Below are 18,130 nucleotides of genomic sequence, written 5' to 3' on the forward strand. Positions count from 1 at the left end.
CGATACGCAAACAACGATATTGTATTCGCTCCAGTTTGATCAAATGTGTGTTTGCTGCGGAGCGGAAGCAGAAACACCCGTACTCAATAACAGACAATATCGTTGTTTGGTAAAGCCTTATAAGGTCTCCTGGATAGGCTCCCCACCATTGTCCGGTTATTGTACGAAGAAAATTCACTCTTTGTTGACATTTTTTCATCAGATACCTCACGTGACAACCCCAGGTGCCTTTAGAGTCGAACCAGATACCAAGATATTTGTGTACCAAAACCTGAGAAATCGTTTTACCCATTAATTGTGTTTGAAGCTGAGCAGGTTCATGCTTCCTAGAAAAAACTACTATCTCAGTCTTCTCCGGAGAGAATTCGATACCTAGCTGTAAAGCCCAAGCAGACAAATTGTCCAAGGTATCTTGCAATGGTCCTTGCAAATCGGCAGCTTTGGCCCCTGTAACAGAGATTACACTGTCGTCTGCAAGTTGTCTTATCGTGCATGAATTTGCCAGACATTCGTCGATGTCATTTACATAAAAATTGTAAAGAAGGGGGCTTAAACATGAGCCCTGGGGAAGACCCATGTAGCTAATTCGAAAAGTTGCCAAATCACCGTGCGTAAAATGCATGTGCTTTTCGGACAACAAATTGTGCAAAAAATTGTTCAAAATTGGAGAAAATCCTTGTCGGTGAAGTTTACCCGAAAGAATGTCAATAGAAACGGAATCATCCGCCTGGCCCTTTATTGACATCTAAATCTTCCAGAGACTTTCGTACGTCGTTCGTGGAAAACTAGATGCTGAGCAGATTCAGGTCATACACTGGTACGTGAGCGAATGCATTATAGTTTTGAACTGGTGACACATTGCTGAACACGTTTTCGAAAAAGGCCGCGAAGAGATTGGCGGTTGTACTGCTAGTCCGAGCTTCCACACCGTCGAGATTCATAATATTCGGAATACGGTTGTTTGAATTTTGCTGCCTGATGAAGTCCCAAAATTGTTTGGGATTTTGCTTAATGCTCAACTGTATTTTGGCGATATAGTCAACGTAGGTAGATGTTAGCAGAGCTTTGTATGCCACCTCTACTTCATACAGATTGATGCGATCTCGGTCTGACTTTGAGAGAAAAAAGCATTTCCGGGTCTTCCTGAGAATGTTACGAAGAGTGCGCAGCTCGTTAGTCCACCATGAATTTTTTTGAATTAGTGGTGAATGTTCGTCTTTTCTTTGCCACAATATCGCTGAGAATCCTCTGAAGTTCACTGTAAAATCTTCGAAGCAAGTCATCGACAGAGCCAATACCCAGTACAGTCTCCCAGTTGATGTCTGTAAGTGCGTCGTTTATTGACTCAAAGTCACATGTCCGAAAGTCATACATCAGCCAATCGCCCTCATCGTCTAAAGAGATGGGTGCAGCATTACCCTCGTCAATCAATAAAATGAAAGGTGCGTGATGAGTATCAACTGGAAGCAACGGAATCGGAGGCAAACAAGGTCGGGATGATCTGGCTGGTTGACGAAGGCGAGATCCAGGAGTCTGCCGTCTGAATTAAGAAAGTGATTAACCTGCCTCAAACCGGTTGCGAAGAGAGTTTCCGTGAGATTGCACTCCTGATCGGAAGATGCATTAGAAGGAACATATCCGTTGATTTCATCGTCAAATTGCCAACATAGGGCGGGAAGGTTGCAGTCTTCAATAGAAAGAACGATGTCAGCATACGACGAGCGTTCCAAAATTGTTTGCATAGCACTTGCGTGTGCCGAATATAGTTCTTGACCAGAGTTGGGCGGGAGGTAAATGGCTGCCACGTAAAGCGATCGATGTTGCAAGCTAATGCGAACTGCTACTTACTCGAGCTGGTCACAGTCACTCAATGACACGGAGCTGCAACTAAGGTGACTTTTGACGGCTATCAGCACGCAGCCCCCTCGAGAGTGAACACTAGTCGCTTCATTGCGATCACAGCGAAAGAGAGTATAATTGGACGATTTTTCTGCACTGTCGATAACGGGGTTGAGCCACGTTTCCGCGAGAACAATCACGTCGTAATCGCTGCTACTTAACAGTAACCGCAGTTGAGCGATCTTGGTGCACAAACCTCTCACATTCTGGAAGTACACAGAGATGAGATGAGGTATGAAACAGGCTGTCGTATTCTACGTTAACTCTGCGGTCGTGTCTAATAAACAACCTCTTCAACCTCTTCTTTTTCGTGATCTCCTGCCTGTACGCCATCAAGATGTTCATCGAAGTGCTGTCTCCACCTTCCGATCACCTCACGATCATCCGTCAAGATATTCCTATCCTTATCCCTACAACATTTCGGCTCGCGGAACGAAGCCTTTGCGGGATGTGTTGATTTGATTTCGTGTTTCATGAAAGCGGTATAGCTGTTGTAGTTCTTCGCACTGCTCCTCCTCCTGGCTGCACTTTTTTTCCTGGAAAAGTTGGGTTGCTCTCTTCGTTTCTGTTTATACCGTTCCACGTTCTGACTAGGGTTTGCAATCCCGGGAACGATTTCCCGGGAAATAGCTTTTCCCGGGATTCCCTGATCCCGGAAAGAGAAATATTGATACCCGGGATCCCGGGATTCCCGAATTCCGTGAAAAATTTTGTAAGATTAACTATAGTTTCTTACGCAATATTGCAATTAAAATAAAAAACGTCAAACTAGTGCGACCTAAAATAAATAATTCATTAAAACTAGAAAACTAGATTTGCGACGCAGTTTATTCAACAATATCACAATGACATAGCAAATATTTTTTAATTAAATTAAAAAAGCGAATAGGTTTGCTACCGCTCAAGTAAACATTAAATATTTACTGTAGTGTAAAACATATTTTGCCCAAAAAATCCGTACCGAATATAGCAAATATTTTCCGCGTCCAATGCCTGCCACTCAGTTTTCTCTTCAACAAACCTAAAGAATTAGACACCAGTTTTCAATTAAATGTAGCAAAAGCTGTAATCGGTGATTTGAAAGTATTCTAGAAATCGAACATCAGCGGTGATTCAGCAGACTTGAGTAAAGTTTTACAGAAGGAAATAACATTTTTGAGTTCAACGGAAAATTGTCAGCGGATCTGAAGCGATTGTTTGACGACATAAAGACCCTTAATTCTCCTCTCCTGCAAATAACTTTAATAAGTTTTGTATTTTATTTGTTTTTTTGTTTTTCATGCGAATTGAGAATGAAATTTTAAACATTTTTTTATATTTGACTGATAAACTTAATTTAAAATCACATTTTGCTGAAAAATTTGTCCGTTCCCGGCTCCCGGGGATTCCCGGGAAATGCGATTTTTCATTCCCGTTTCCCGGGAAATCGATTCCCGGGAATATTGCAAACCCTAGTTCTGACGGATGACTCTTCGCAGCATTGTTATCCGCACTGCGTTCTTTTCATCCAATATCTGCTGACATTCCTCGTCAAACCATTCGTTACGTCGACTCGGTAATTTGTGACCTAGGACGTTTTCCGCTGCACTGCTGATGGCTGACTTAACGGTATTTCAGCAGACCTCCAGAGGGGCTTCTTCCAGCTCGTCCTCTTCTGGCAGTGCAGCTTCGAGAGAAAGCGCGAAGTTTGCGGCGACTTCGGGTTACTTCAGCCGCGCGAGATTATACCTGGGCGGGCAACGGTACCGTATGTTGTTCACAACGGATAGTTTGTGGCGTATCTTTATCATCCCTAGGTAGTGGTCCAAATCGATGTTAGCATCCCGAAGTGTTTTGACGTCTATAATGTCTGAAAAGTGCCGCCCATCTATCAAAACGTGGTCGAATTGAGTTTCTATTTGGTTAGGTGAACTCCAGGTGTACCGATGTTGGAGGCTATGCTGGAAAAAGTTGCTACTTATGGCCATGCTCTTGGAGGTAGCATAGTCAATTAGTCTTAGGCCAATTTCATTTGTCAGCCGGTGTGCGCTGAATCGTCCAATTACCGGTCAAAATTCCTCCTCCTGACCGACCTTAGCGTTGTTATCCTCGATGACAATCTTAACGTTGTTTTGGGCAGCGATCGTTTTCATGTTCCAACTGCGCGTAGAATTCGTCTTTGTCACCACAACTTTGGTGGATGGTGTCCATCACTATACGTACGCACCGTCGTTCGTTTCCAGCAAACCTCCCGCAGCGCTACAATGTTGAACTTGAGGTTATTCAATTGTTCGGAAAATACACGGGTACTTCCAAGGAAATTGAGAGAACGGCAGTTCCGAGTCGTCAGTCCGTTTTCGTCGCCTGGGTCTTTGCCGATTATTCTGGTTCGAATTTTTTGTAATAGCGTCCGTTGCTTTTGTTTTTCGCGGTGCGGGCTTGCAAGTCCCACGACCAACCCCATTTTCTCGCAGGAGGACCGACGTAGTGCTACTGTTTTGAGTCCCGAACACAACCAGGACTCGGGCATAACGCTTGTGGGTACGTCCCTTAGGGCGCTTATGGCGGCGTTACATGTCCAGGAAACTACCTTCCCAAGAAGGAAGCCGGCTTCCCCTGTCAGCATACAACCGGTAGTCCCACCGGGATTGGTTACCCGATCTTCTTACTAGTTACTCGTATCCCGGTTGGCACCAACTAGGAGGTAGGAGTTCTGTAGCTGGATGGCTAATGGTTAGCATATGGGAACTATATTGAGCCTAACCTATCCACCAATCTCCGTTTCCTACTAAATAAGCCTAAACAGCCTCCTAGTTGGTCTCGAGTTCCAGATTTATGAAATAGTTTAGTCTGTCTTCTTTATGACTGCGTAGGGGAATGAGCATGAACAGGATATTGCATATGGAAACGGAACTTTTTCGTTATAATTTTCACACCATCCCACCCTACTAAAGTAAAAGAAATTTTACGCAATGTTTTTTTTACTCATACCTGAAATTTTATTATCTACGACTTTGATTGAGACAACATTTCTATTAAATTTTTGCAACTTACTATATTTCATTTATTAGTGCCATTTTTAAAAACCCCTATCGGAAAAACAATCGTGATCCTGATGAACAAGTACTATAAAATGACTTCTGTATCTGTAGTAATAAACCAAACAATTAGGCACAATTCAATCAAAAGCATATTGTCATATTGCATGGGAGTATTCAAGTAACAAAGAGCCTCTCCAAAATAACAAAGAGCCTGTGAATTTTGGCTTCCTGTTTGTTTTTAAATATGTTGGCAAAAATACTCTAGCCTGCAGTTGTTCAACTGGTCAATGTATTTCAACCAATCAACACACGAAAACGCCATTCCGTATACTACAATGAGAGAAAAAAAAACCATTCGTCTCTGCCTAAGCTTACCAATCGAAATCAATTCAATCTACATAGGGATAAACGTGGCCGCGATTCCAAAGCTGCGGCGGAAGTTTTTCGTGCCCTGCCGGCTGAGGTCGAAGCAGTTGTCGATCCCGATGCCACCGTCGCGGATTCCAACGAAACCCCGTGCGCAACCGATGATGCAGTATCTCAATCAACAGTAAGCCAGCGGACAGGAGCGAACCGGCGAACAGCAGGATAAACGCCGAATAAACACTATCCATACCAACAATCAGATCCGTTGGCGCTATTTTGCGCACACATTTCGGTTTCGGTTCCTGCCAAACGTGTCTCTGGTGGTCCATTATGCCGGCTTCATTCAAGCGCCGTAATCTGCAAATTTTGATCATCCCATGTGGTCAGCCAGGATAACATAGACAATGGAGACCGCACGGTACGACCGATAGAAAGAGACAGTAGTGAACTGTAGCAGCGTGCACTGGTTTTGGTAGGTCAGAAAAATAGCTAGATCAGACAACAGACACATTTATCCAGGACAGGAATAGCAAAAATCACGGAAAGAAAACAAACGGGGAAGGAAGACGAATGCTAGTGCCACATTGCACGAGGGCAATTGATGCGTTTTGCAACTAGGTTGTTGACCATGTGTGTATACGGTAAATTGAAAAACAAAAAAAAAACTTCATTCAGGCTATGGCGGAAATCGTGCAGGAAATGTGAATAAACCGTATCACAAATCTACTCAGACAATGGATAAACCATTCCGGGGTAATCCTTTCTGTTTCATTTGTTTCTACTGCCGACAGGAAGGTTTTCCGAAAATATTTTTTTGTGTAATATACCGCTTAGCGTTATTTGTTCTGAGCAGACTATTTTACATATTTCCTGAACAGTATGTCTATCAACGTGGAAAGCGATTCAGGTGGCACAGAGGTGAGTTTCATATGTTATTTTGCACAATTCGCCGAAGAAGCTATTTTTCTTAAGAATGTCTCAACCTCTTAACTACTTCAGTGAATTTACTACTGAATTAAAGTTTCAGTTGAATTTCATATGTTTATGCAGAATATATATTTGATACCATGTTACTTAAGGAGAAATTTTTTAATTATGTGTAAAAAAACGTCTATAGACGTTTCCAAAAGTCCAATTTAAACATCCGTGAAAAGTTCCATTGATTTGATAAAGGGTATTCTACCAACTCTCGTCAATCTGTAAGCCGTCCACATTCCACGTGGACACAAAAATCGTCATTTTGGAACCCCCATCCCCCCTCGTGGGCAATCGTGGAAATTTACTAAACGCGGTTAAAATATTCACCGCGAATATTGGTTGAATATCCTACTGAATAATGATAAAATACTGAATGATGATCGCACCACCACCGGTAGTATTGAATATTTTGTTGGCCGCGCATTAAATTTGCTCTCGTTTCTCAATGTCGCGTACCTCTAACAGCTAAAGTAGATCTGCTTAATATAGACCACTTCCTTTAGTGGACCATCTAAACTTCTTACACTAAATGACACATTATAAATATACTTATTTTGATTTGTGCTTTGACAACTTCAATAATGTTCTTCATTAGAAATGTTGCAACAGACGTTTACTGTAATATTCTTCATTAAAGCTGCAAAGAATGTCTTTTAATAACAGCTACCTGGTTTGCCATGGTTTGTTAACGTTTTCATAGGGAAGGGCTCTACCAAAAACTGTACTGGCATCACACTTTCCGAACGAAACTAATCAGATTTTCGATGAACGGGTAGGATAATAGTGTTTTTAAAAGATAAGCAATAAATTTTACTAGAAAAACACTTAAAATATTAAAAAATAGTGGCCCAAATAAGGGTGGAAATAATATTGTTTTCCATATTCCGACATGCTTCATTTCGAACAAGAGCTATCATCGAACTAACGTCGCGAATCATAGTTACCATAGTAACCATAAATTTGTTATGATCGTTTTATTGTACAAAATTGCTGCTCAAAGGCGAAAAACGCCGAAAATTAGTAAAAAATATACTGAAGCAGCTGTTACTGAGTGTCTTGAAGCAATAAAAAGTGGTGTTTCGACTAAAGAAGCTTACAGGCGCTACAATTTTCCACGATCCACCGTAATGTTCCGTGCAAGCAGCAACTGGTCAGGAAAACCACGAAGAGGTAAACCAACTGCATTGACTGCTGCGGAAGAGGATTTGATTGTTCGCTGGATAACTCGGATGGCACGTAAAGGGTTCCCTATTACGAAGTCTACAAGATTCATCTCAGAAAACCCTCGTCATTCGGACTGCAAGACTGCATACAATAGTAAACTTTTATGTTATTCAATGCTATTGCAATATTGTCTGTGTTAGATTATAAACGGTACTGTGGATTCATGAACCGCCATCCAGAACTCTTAGTGTGTAAGCCAGAGTTAGTTTCATCAGCGGCAGCTACAGTTGAAGAGATATATTATTTAGACCTGGCCCACATAAGGAAATTGTTGTGGTCCAAATAAGGAAACGTTGGCCCATTAAAGGAAACTGAAGCGATGATTTATTTCTTTTACTATAAGAAAATAGAGGTATTATCTTGTTGTTTTTCATGCAGAAAAGATGATAAACATGTTACTTCATGTTTATACATAATGAAATACTTAATTCAGTTTAGATGATTACACTTTTTCTTGCCAAATTTGCAGCTACGCTACTAAGTGGTCCATCAAAGGCAGTTATACCACTCGCTATTTTGTGACAAACTAGACTGAAGCTGAATTTTATACACGCAGTCTTTTGTATCGAGTTCAGCGTAGATTTTTGCCATTAGGGCGTAGCCACTGCTTGAAGAAAGAGGAACAAACCAAAACACTTTGTTGAGTCAAAATATGTAGCAGTGGAATTTATTTCGTGCATGTTATTGTTATCTGTGCTCGGGAAGCAAGCCAATAACGAGGGAAATGCATGGGAAAGCTTGACCTTGGAACTTTTCACCTGTTTCCACCATTAAGCAGTAAAGCAACAATGTTGAACATTATATCAAAAAAATGTTACACATTTTATCTATCCACCGACATATAAATGACTAAGATGCATTAAGTCGTTCGCTTGCTATAATCGTTTGAAATCTGACGCAACATTTGTCAGTTTCATTTTCAATTTCACAAAGTGTAATCTAGTATAGAAAACAAAGACGTAGTCATACGTCAAAACAATTTCACAATCAGCCCAAAACCACCTAGACCATTGAAGCCATAAATGGGGAGAATACCTTAAAAATTCAGTCTGAAAGAGTCGAGAAATGCACTAAATAAACAGAGGCAAAGCAAACGTCTTCAAAATTTAGAAGAAACCGAAAGAAATATAATGGGGCCATCCACATACCACGTGGACAGCTTTGGGGGGGGGGGTTTGGCTAATGTCCACGGTCCATACAATTTTTTTAGTATTTATATGGGCAGTTGTCCACGGAGGGGGAGGGGGGGGGTCAAAGTCATTAAAAATCTGTCCACGTGGTATGTGGATGGCCCCTTATCACAAATTATGGCCCCTACTACAGAAGACGAGACAAGCGGCGAGTTACTCGTCTGACCAATTTTGGTATTGCAGATGGCGAGTCGGCTGGATTTTGGACGGGTAGCTCGTCCGTTACTCACTTGTCAACAGTCAATTTTCACTAACACAACTTTTTGCGCGCCTCGTTTTCTGTCATAGGGGTCTATGCTTTAAATGATTGAAAATACTTTTAAACGCCAGAAAAAATAACACAATAGATTTAAAAGTCCACTCGAAAAAGATTTTGATTTCCGACTGCTCTAAAAAAGAAAAAAACAAATAAGTAACAAAAAGTTGAAGAGGTTGTTTATAAGACACGGCCGCAGAGGTAACGTAGAATACGACAGCCTGTCTTATGTCAATGTCTTTCTTGGAATAGGTTTGGGAATACACTCAATTGGGGTTAATTAATTTAATAGTCTCTTTGCTCCAGATGACGTTTACCTCTGTAGCGGGCACCGCGGTTTCACTTGCTGCCGTATCCAAAACAAGAATGAAATTGAATTGTTTTGTGGCTGTCTTTTGTATCAAGTTGCACTAAGACATCTTAATTTAGGCAGTGGCTACGAAGAGGCTATAGACAAGGGCAAATAGTGCATTCTCCATCTATGATATAACAGTTCAAATAACAATTTTCTGCATTTTACGATAGCGTAGATAATTTTACAACTGATTGCGGCAATTTGTAAGACTTTCGCGAAAAATTATGTGATTCAGGCTCCCTAGCTTAGAAATTCTTCAGATAAACTTTGAGGTTAATTGTGTTTGTCAATGCCATTTATTGACAAGTGCCACACGCGTTATAAACATGCACAAACACGCTACAGACATGCATACACGCCATAAACATACACACACGCTATACAGCAAGCCACACACCTTATATATTAGGGATAGACGCTACGAATATTCACACACGTTATGTGCACACACTCTACATACGCTGGATGATGGTGGCTTCTGAAACCACCTGGCGGTGCGAGTCTCTTTCAGTTTCGAGTTGTATTCACCCAACGATATCTGAATCGGACTACCGCTGGTAGAGTCCAACTCAGATCGAAGGGGAGCCGTACTGAGAGAGGTAAGAACTGCAGCTAACCACTACCACAGCCGCTGTTGCCCTCTGCTGATCCACCTCGCCTACTGCCATCGGTGTTGATGTTCGTTGCTGCTGCCTGCTGCTAGTAAACTGATTTGCTTGAGGAGAAACAGTCTCTTATATAGCCCGAAGAGTGCATTCCCGGCTAACTAGGTACTCCATTCTGTCGTCTTTTTTAGGGAAAGGCAGCAAGCGACCAATCAAAAGTCGACATTTGCGTTCCTACAGTGTTCAACAATTTTCAATATTACAATAGTTTGAACAATCAGATTACAATTTTCTGCATTTGGACGGGTGCTTAATTTGCTGCAAAAATGACAAAAATCGGTTGGAAACTGACTGGGTTTAAAACGTTTGAAATTGGACAATTTTTGTGACGCTCTCGATGTTTTCGGTTTTGAAATTGGATCCCTGTATTGAAATTGGGTCCCTGTAATTGTTGCCGTAAGACGTATTCTACGTCAAAAACAGAACGGATTCAATATTGCAAAAAGCTTCTGTAGAAACTAGAAATATAAAATCTTTTTTACAAGATAGAGTTAAAAAAATCGCAGCATACTGGTTGAAAACATTTTAACCAGAAAATAAAAAAAATATATGATTTAATTTCAGGAAAACAGGTAAATCTTTAAAAAAACCTGGAAAACTTAAACAAAATTAATCCACAAAATAACCACAAAACTAGTAAGAAAGCATACAAAAGTTTACACTGGGAAAACATCCCTGATATCCAGAAAAAGTAGAAAAGAAAATAATTCAGAATATAACATCAAGTGGCTAGAAACACATTGAGGAAAACAAAACAAAAATTCTTAAAACGTATGTGAAGGTGAGAACTAATTGAAAATGAAAGCAATTATAGTTTTTTTAACCTTTTCTAAACAAAAAAAATATCTAAATAAAGTCCAATAAACTTTCAAAAACAGTTGAGACCAAAAACGGAAATAATAATGAAGAATAAAATTTTCACGTAATTGACAAACGGAAGTCGATTGTCATTTCCAAAATTTTCAAACATACTATCTTACGCATAGGCACAGACCAACAAAATATGGCTCCAAACGCGGCCTATCTTCTTCTTCTTCTATACCAATAAAAATGCAGTCCGGTCTGTCTGTCTGTCTGATCCATATAGGCTCGGAAACTACCGAACCGAGCGACGTGAAAGTTTGTATGTACGGGTTTTTGGGGCCGAGAAAGGTTTCTATGATGGTTTGAGACCCCTCCTTCTTCTGGAAGGGAGGGGTGCCATACAAATGAAACATACATTTCTGAACAATTCAAGAACTACTCAAGCAAATGGAACCGGATTTGGCATAGGGATGTTTTTAAGGGTAACAAATATGTCAACATTAGTTTGACACCCCTCCCTCTTCTTGAAGGATGAGGTTCCATACAAATGGAACACAAAATTCTGCACATCTCAAGAACAAACCAACGAAATGGAACCAAATTTGGCAGGTTAAAGTTTTAAGGGATGAAAAATATGTCCATAATGGATTGACACCCCTCCCTCCTCTAGAAGGGAGGGGTTCTATACAAATGGAACACAAATTTCGCACGGCTCGAAAACCAATCAAGCAAATACAACCAAATTTGGCATGTGTGTTATGATGCACTGAAGCCACAAATCGACCTCAGACAACATTTTGAATTGTAAGATGGCGACTTCTGGTGTTTGTAAAACAGCCGAAAATGACCAAATACCATCCAAAATGAATGTTCCTTGAACCAGAATGACGCTCAGGGGCCAGAAAATGTCTCCAAATGCCATTTTAAAATTCAAGATGGCGACTTACGGTTTCTGAAAAATTGCCTAAAGTGACCAAATACCACCCATATGAGTATCACCGGAACCAGAATGATGCATGAAGCAACAAATTGACTTCAGACACCATTTTGAATTGTAAAATGCAAACTTCTGGGAAACAGCCGAAAATAAGCGAATACTACTACATATGAATATGTCCGTAATCAAAATGATGTAAAGAAGCCAAGCATTGACCCTGGACACCATTTTGGATTCGAAGAAGACCACTTCAGTTTCTTCTTCTTTCATAACTGAAATGCATCCAATATATTTCCGGAATAGAGGTGATGTACAAAAACCAAAAATCAAGGGTGTTGTCATTCCGATAAAACCAATCATTTCAAACGATATAAAAAATCGCAAGGAATCAATGAATTTGAAACGATTAAAATTATTAAATTAAACAGTAAAATAGGCAGGACGAAGTTTGCCGGGTCAGCTTGTACAGCATAAAAATAAAATCATCTCTAACATATCTCCAACTTTTAGAAGTCAGAACGGTCAGAAATTTATATGATCAAAATTCAGCCAAAATGCATAGAAACGCATTTTGGCTGAATTTTGATCATATAAATTTCGGGCTGAATTTTGATCATATAAAGCGGAGAGGCCCCAACAAAAATTAAATCCAAATTAACCCTCTAGTGCCCAAATTAGTTTTTAGACGGACTTCGAAAAAATCACTATGAAGCTTTATAAACATTTTTTAAGTTCTTATTGAAGCTTTTTGGACGTCTAAAGGCGGCACTGGGCACTGGAGGGTTAGATAGAACACTGTTCGAATGCGCAGAGCAACGCCTCTAAAACAAAAAAAAAAACAGCTGAAAATTAAATGGAAAAAAGCCTGAAATAATGGTTTATTACAGAAAAACTAGGAAAAAGGCAAAAAAGATAAAATAAAATATTATCTTAAAATAACACGGATGGTCTCTAAAAGGTTTCGCAGGTAACAGAAGAAAAAAAATCGCCTAAAATTATGTTTAAAAAGCCTTTTGAAAGCGGATTGAAATGCTTAGGAACGCTCCCAAAATGCAAAAAAAAAAAACAAAATCTAATAAAATGATCTTAAACTTGGTTCAAAATAATAAATTAGCTCTATGTAGAGGAAAAAGCCAAAAAGAAAAATGGTTTAAATTCAGCCAAATGGTTGAAGATTGGAAGCGTTCTGAAAGAAAAGGGCAAAGCAGAAAATGATTCCAGCTTCAGCCAAAAGTGGTTTGATAGATGAAGCTTATTCCAAATTAAGTTTAGTTGAAAGTGCCTCAAAGACTTCTGTTAACGAAAGAAAATCATTAAAAAAGAAATATATCTTGGAAACTAACTTTATCACAAACACAGCTCACGACGGCTCTAAAACTAGAACAGATTTTTTATTGCAGGATAATTTTTTTGGCAGATTTCCATTTTTTTGGAAATATATCGTGTCCACGTGAACATTATCATAACCCCCTCCCCCCTACCGTGGATAAGCATGGACATTTGTGCCCCTACCCCCCTAAGTTGTCCACGTGAAATGTGGACAGCCCCTGTACCTGTTTGGTTTGTTTTAAACTGCTTGCAGCTTCAATAAATGGTTCAATTTCATCTGCTTTTTATCATATTTTCCTACTCTCCATCTTTAAAAAGTAAAAATTCACTTCCAAAATTTGTTTAAATTATTCAAACAGAAACGAGCAATGGCAATAACTAACAAAATCTGCGAATTCCTAAAAAAGATTCCATCATTTTTTCATGATATCGGCGCTCTATTACACTCTGGACGAAGGGGTGAACATTCTGATGCTACAGAAATAATAAAACCAACAGGACAGGTACAATTAATATTAAATGAAAAAAGTTAATTACGTGTATGTTTTAACTTTCATATAAAGCTCAAAAAGTGAATACAAGAAGTGCCTACTCTCATCGGGACAGTGTTTTTATTTCATGACTCTAGTCATAATGGAACTAAAAAAAACATGGTTATAACGGAAAACGAAAATTAAGCGATAAAATAGAGAACGCTGTTAGTCCGGTAAAGCAGCTTGGCTGCCCACTTACCCGTAAGTTATAACATCCCTGTAGGGGGAGTTTTTCTGCACTATCGCGACCATCCACTGGGCTGACCGAGGAAACATGTCAATTTCAGCGAGCTCGCACACTTCCAGCTCGCTAAAAGTTTCCCGAATGATTTTGTAGCCGGCTGAAATGGCCACATGAAAAGCGTATCCACCCGCCTTGACCAGTGCGAGCCCGTCAGCGGCGTTCAAATAGTGGGACTCATTTAGTTGCGTTTTTTCGTTGAAAAAACTGATACGCTTCCGGTAAAGCTCCAGTGAGTCCTCATCCTGCGTTCGCTGAACGATCAATTGAACAACGATAAATAAGAGGCTTCCTTTGCGGATGACAAACTATTCGCTACTTACTACGAAATAATCCCGGCTGTAAGGGATATCTTCGATGCCCAAAACCAACCGACTATCAATCAAATTTCGGAGTGTTTTGATGTTTCTAGGAGGAGCCATCAGCAGTGAGCCCACAATGCTGGCTGAGTAGTATTGAAACATCAGATATCCGAAGAGCAGGATGAATAGTGATGTGCACTTGCCTGAGGGCAGATGCGGGATCTCAGATAGTCCTGGGTCAGATATAAAGAAATAATGAAACTTGACAGTGCAACATGATAAAAGATTATTCAAATTTTAAAGAACCTAAGAATGAAAATAAACATCATGAAAATTCATTCCGAGTTGTGCTCTCGTCGTGTTCGGTCGCAATTTCATTTCGATCTCGATAGTGCCGACCAGTTAATCGCCTTCAAGGTCACCGTGCATTGTTTTGCGTGTGCACTGCTGCCCGTTGCCGTCGTCTATTGAAGACAAAGGAACGCATCATCGCCTATTGCTACCGTACGCCACAGACTGTACGTTGTGTCGCTACTGCGAGAGATCCAGTACCCGGCGTACTGCTGTTTGGCTGTACTGGTGCTGCTGTGTGGCTGGAGCAGCTGCAGCTTTTGCTACCGGACTCTTGTGTGAAGGACTAGAGATTGGCATCGCCCGTGCGCTGATTGCGGTGGAGAGCGGCTGCAGAAGATAAGTAGTTTTTTTTTCTTGGTTTTTTTCTACAATATTATTTGTTGATTGTCATTTTGCGTGTGTGGCTTTCGCGTCCAACATGGACGACGAACGCGGGGATGAAAACCCGCTCGTTCTACCGCCTAGCCCTCCCGGATACAAAGTTCCAAGGGTTAAGAATGGAACCCCGCAGGAAGCTACTCATCGGCTTAAGCAGTATCCGGAAGGCAAAGTTGGTATTGGGGCTGTATTTTTCCGGCCGAAAGTGAAAGCATTGAACACAATGCAAATATGTAAAGATCTGGCACGGTTTACAGCCGTGACAGAAATTACCAAAGTACGCCCGAATAAGCTGCGTGTTTTGGTGTCCGACCTCAAGCAAGCAAACGAGATTGCTGCTTGTGAGCTCTTCACGCGGAAGTATCACGTGTACATTCCAGCTCGCGTAGTTGAGATTGACGGTGTGGTCAGCGAATCGAGTCTGACTGTCGAGGACCTGTTGAAGGCTGGAAAAGGCCTTTTCAAGGATTCTAGCCTTGAACCTGCCAAGATATTTGAGTGTATCGCTCGACAAGGGTGTAAAAACTTACACCCATTTAGACTCTTTTCGCGTGACTTTCGCCGGGTCTGCTCTACCAAGCTATGTGCTCGTGGACAAGGTGCGTCTGCCCGTGCGCTTGTTTGTACCGCGGGTAATGAATTGCCTCAAGTGCAAACAGTTGGGCCATACGGCCTCCCACTGTGGCAATAAAGCACGTTGTGGCAAGTGCGGAGAGCAACATGCGGATGACGCCTGTAATAAGGGTGCTGAAAAGTGCCTTTATTGTGGGCAGACTCCGCATGAGCTGTCTGCATGTCCCGCGTACAAACAGCGCCAAGACAAGATCAAGCGGTCTCTGAAAGAGCGCTCTAAGCGCACTTTCGCAGAAATGCTCAAAGAGGCCGCTGCCACCAAACTGGTTTCCCCGAATCTCTTCGAGGTCTTGCCATCCGATGAGTCTGATTCTGACGATTCAGTTGTGAAATCTTCTTTTGTTGAACCCGGGAAATCTAGGAAGAGGAAAAACCTTTCTTCTCCTAGGCTTTCTAGGAAAGGACAGAGAAGGTCTCCATCTGAAGTGACTGATACTAAGAAACAAAAAAGTGCTGTAGAAAATCCGAAGCAAACTCCTCCGGGATTGGCAAAACTGAATTCAAGTAAGGAGTTTCCGGCACTTCCAGGAACATCAAAAAACCCAACTGTTCCTTCTTTTTCGTCCAAGATTCAGCCAGAATCTGGACTGCTGAAGTTTTCAGATATTGTGGACTGGATTTTTGAAAATTTCAACATAACTGATCCTCTTAAAAGTCTTCTGCTGGCATTTCTACCAACAGTTAAAACGTTTTTGAAGCAGTTGACTGCTAAATGGCCCCTCCTTGCAGCGATCATATCCTTCGATGGCTAATTCATCGGCTGAGATTTATTTTACAGTGGAATTGTAGAAGTATCATCCCCAAAATTGATTCATTTAAAGTTTTGATTAATAAGCATAAATGCGATGCATTTTCCCTCTGTGAATCTTGGCTCACTTCAAATGTAGATCTTAGCTTCCATGATTTTAATATAATTCGCCTCGACCGAGACACCCCTTATGGAGGAGTACTTCTAGGGATTAAGAAGTGCTATTCCTTCTATCGTATTAACCTCCCCACGGTCCCAGGCGTCGAAGCTGTCGCATGTCAAATGACAATACAAGGTAAAGAGCTTTGTATTGCCTCAATATATATATATTCCTCCCAGAGCACAGGTTGGGCAACGGCTGCTCTTTGGTTTAAAAGAACTTTTAAACTCGCCACGTTTGATTTTGGGAGATTTTAACTCTCACGGCGTGGCTTGGGGTTCCCCTTCTAATGATAACCGTTCCTCTTTGATCTATAACCTCTGCGACGACTTCGACATGACAATATTAAACAACGGGGATATGACACGCGTTCCGAAACCTCCAGCGCGCCCCAGTGCTTTAGATTTATCTTTATGTTCAACATCGCTACGGTTGGATTGCATATGGAAGGTAGTCCTTGATCTCCACGGTAGCGATCATTTGCCTATTCAAATTTCAATTGATAATGGTTCAACTCGCACGCGATCAGTAAATATTCCGTATGACCTCACACGGAATATCGATTGGAAATTATACGAGGAAATGATATCAGAAGCTGTCGAGTCGATGCAACATCACCCACCACTTGAAGAATACAACCTCCTCGCGGGCTTGATTCTCGACGCCGCGTTGCAAGCCCAAACGAAGAAATATCCTGGCGTGACGATCAAAGAACGGCCTCCCACTCCGTGGTGGGACAAAGAGTGCTCCGATGTCTACACGGAAAAATCCGACGCGTTTAAGGCCTTCTTTTGGGTGAAAGGTCAACCCGACGACTTTAAGCGGTATTCGGTGCTTGAGACCAAGTTCAAAAGCTTGGTCCGAGCAAAGAAACGTGGATATTGGCGCCGGTTCGTAAACGAAACGTCGAGGGAGACATCGATGAGCACTCTTTGGAACACAGCCCGAAGAATGCGAAATCGTATAACGGTCAACGAAAGCGAGGAGTCTTCAAGTCGGTGGATATTTGATTTTGCCAGGAAAGTATGTCCGGACTCTGTTCCTGCGCAAAACTTTGTTCGCGATACGTCTCCGGGCCACGATGCGATAGAATCACCTTTTACGATGGCAGAATTTTGAGTTGCCCTCCTGTCCTGTAACAATAACGCGCCTGGGTTAGATAGAATCAAATTCAACTTGTTGAAGAATCTACCCGGCAATGCCAAGAGGCGCTTGTTGAACTTGTTCAATAAGTTCCTGGGGCAAAACATTGTACCGCAGGATTGGAGGCAAGTGAAGGTGATCGCTATCCAAAAACCAGGGAAACCAGCTTCTGATCACAACTCTTATAGGCCGATTGCAATGCTATCCTGTATCCGGAAATTGATGGAAAAAATGATACTCCGTCGTTTAGACCATTGGGTCGAATCAAATGGTCTTCTATCAGATACTCAATTCGGCTTCCGCCGTGCCAAAGGAACGAATGACTGTCTTGCGTTGCTTTCTACAGATATTCAGCTAGCCTATGCTCGCAAAGAACAAATGGCATCTGTGTTCTTGAACATTAAGGGGGCTTTTGATTTCGTTTCTATTGACATTCTTTCGGGCAAACTTCACCGACAAGGATTTTCACCAATTTTGAGCAATTTTTTGCATAATTTGTTGTCCGAAAAGCATATGCATTTTACGCATGGCGATTTGGCAACTTTTCGTATTAGCTACATGGGTCTTACCCAGGGCTCATGCTTAAGCCCCCTTCTTTACAATTTTTATGTGAAT

General features: G+C 41.3%; 1 protein-coding gene across 1 annotated transcript in view; it reads right to left on the reverse strand.

The window, feature by feature from the left end:
• Positions 1 to 785: 785 nt before the first annotated feature.
• Positions 786 to 18,130, reverse strand: part of LOC129719748 (uncharacterized) — a 56,677-nt gene continuing 39,332 nt past the window's right edge. The window contains exons 7-11 of the mRNA XM_055671147.1: positions 14,121 to 14,332; positions 13,756 to 14,051; positions 5,318 to 5,642; positions 1,849 to 2,105; positions 786 to 1,143 (exon numbers count right to left, since the gene is read on the reverse strand). Coding sequence (XP_055527122.1) covers positions 786 to 1,143; positions 1,849 to 2,105; positions 5,318 to 5,642; positions 13,756 to 14,051; positions 14,121 to 14,332 — 1,448 coding nt within the window. The remainder of the gene's footprint in view (positions 1,144 to 1,848; positions 2,106 to 5,317; positions 5,643 to 13,755; positions 14,052 to 14,120; positions 14,333 to 18,130) is intronic.

Source organism: Wyeomyia smithii, chromosome 2 (assembly GCF_029784165.1).
Source record: "Wyeomyia smithii strain HCP4-BCI-WySm-NY-G18 chromosome 2, ASM2978416v1, whole genome shotgun sequence".
Classification (NCBI taxonomy): domain Eukaryota; kingdom Metazoa; phylum Arthropoda; class Insecta; order Diptera; family Culicidae; genus Wyeomyia; species Wyeomyia smithii.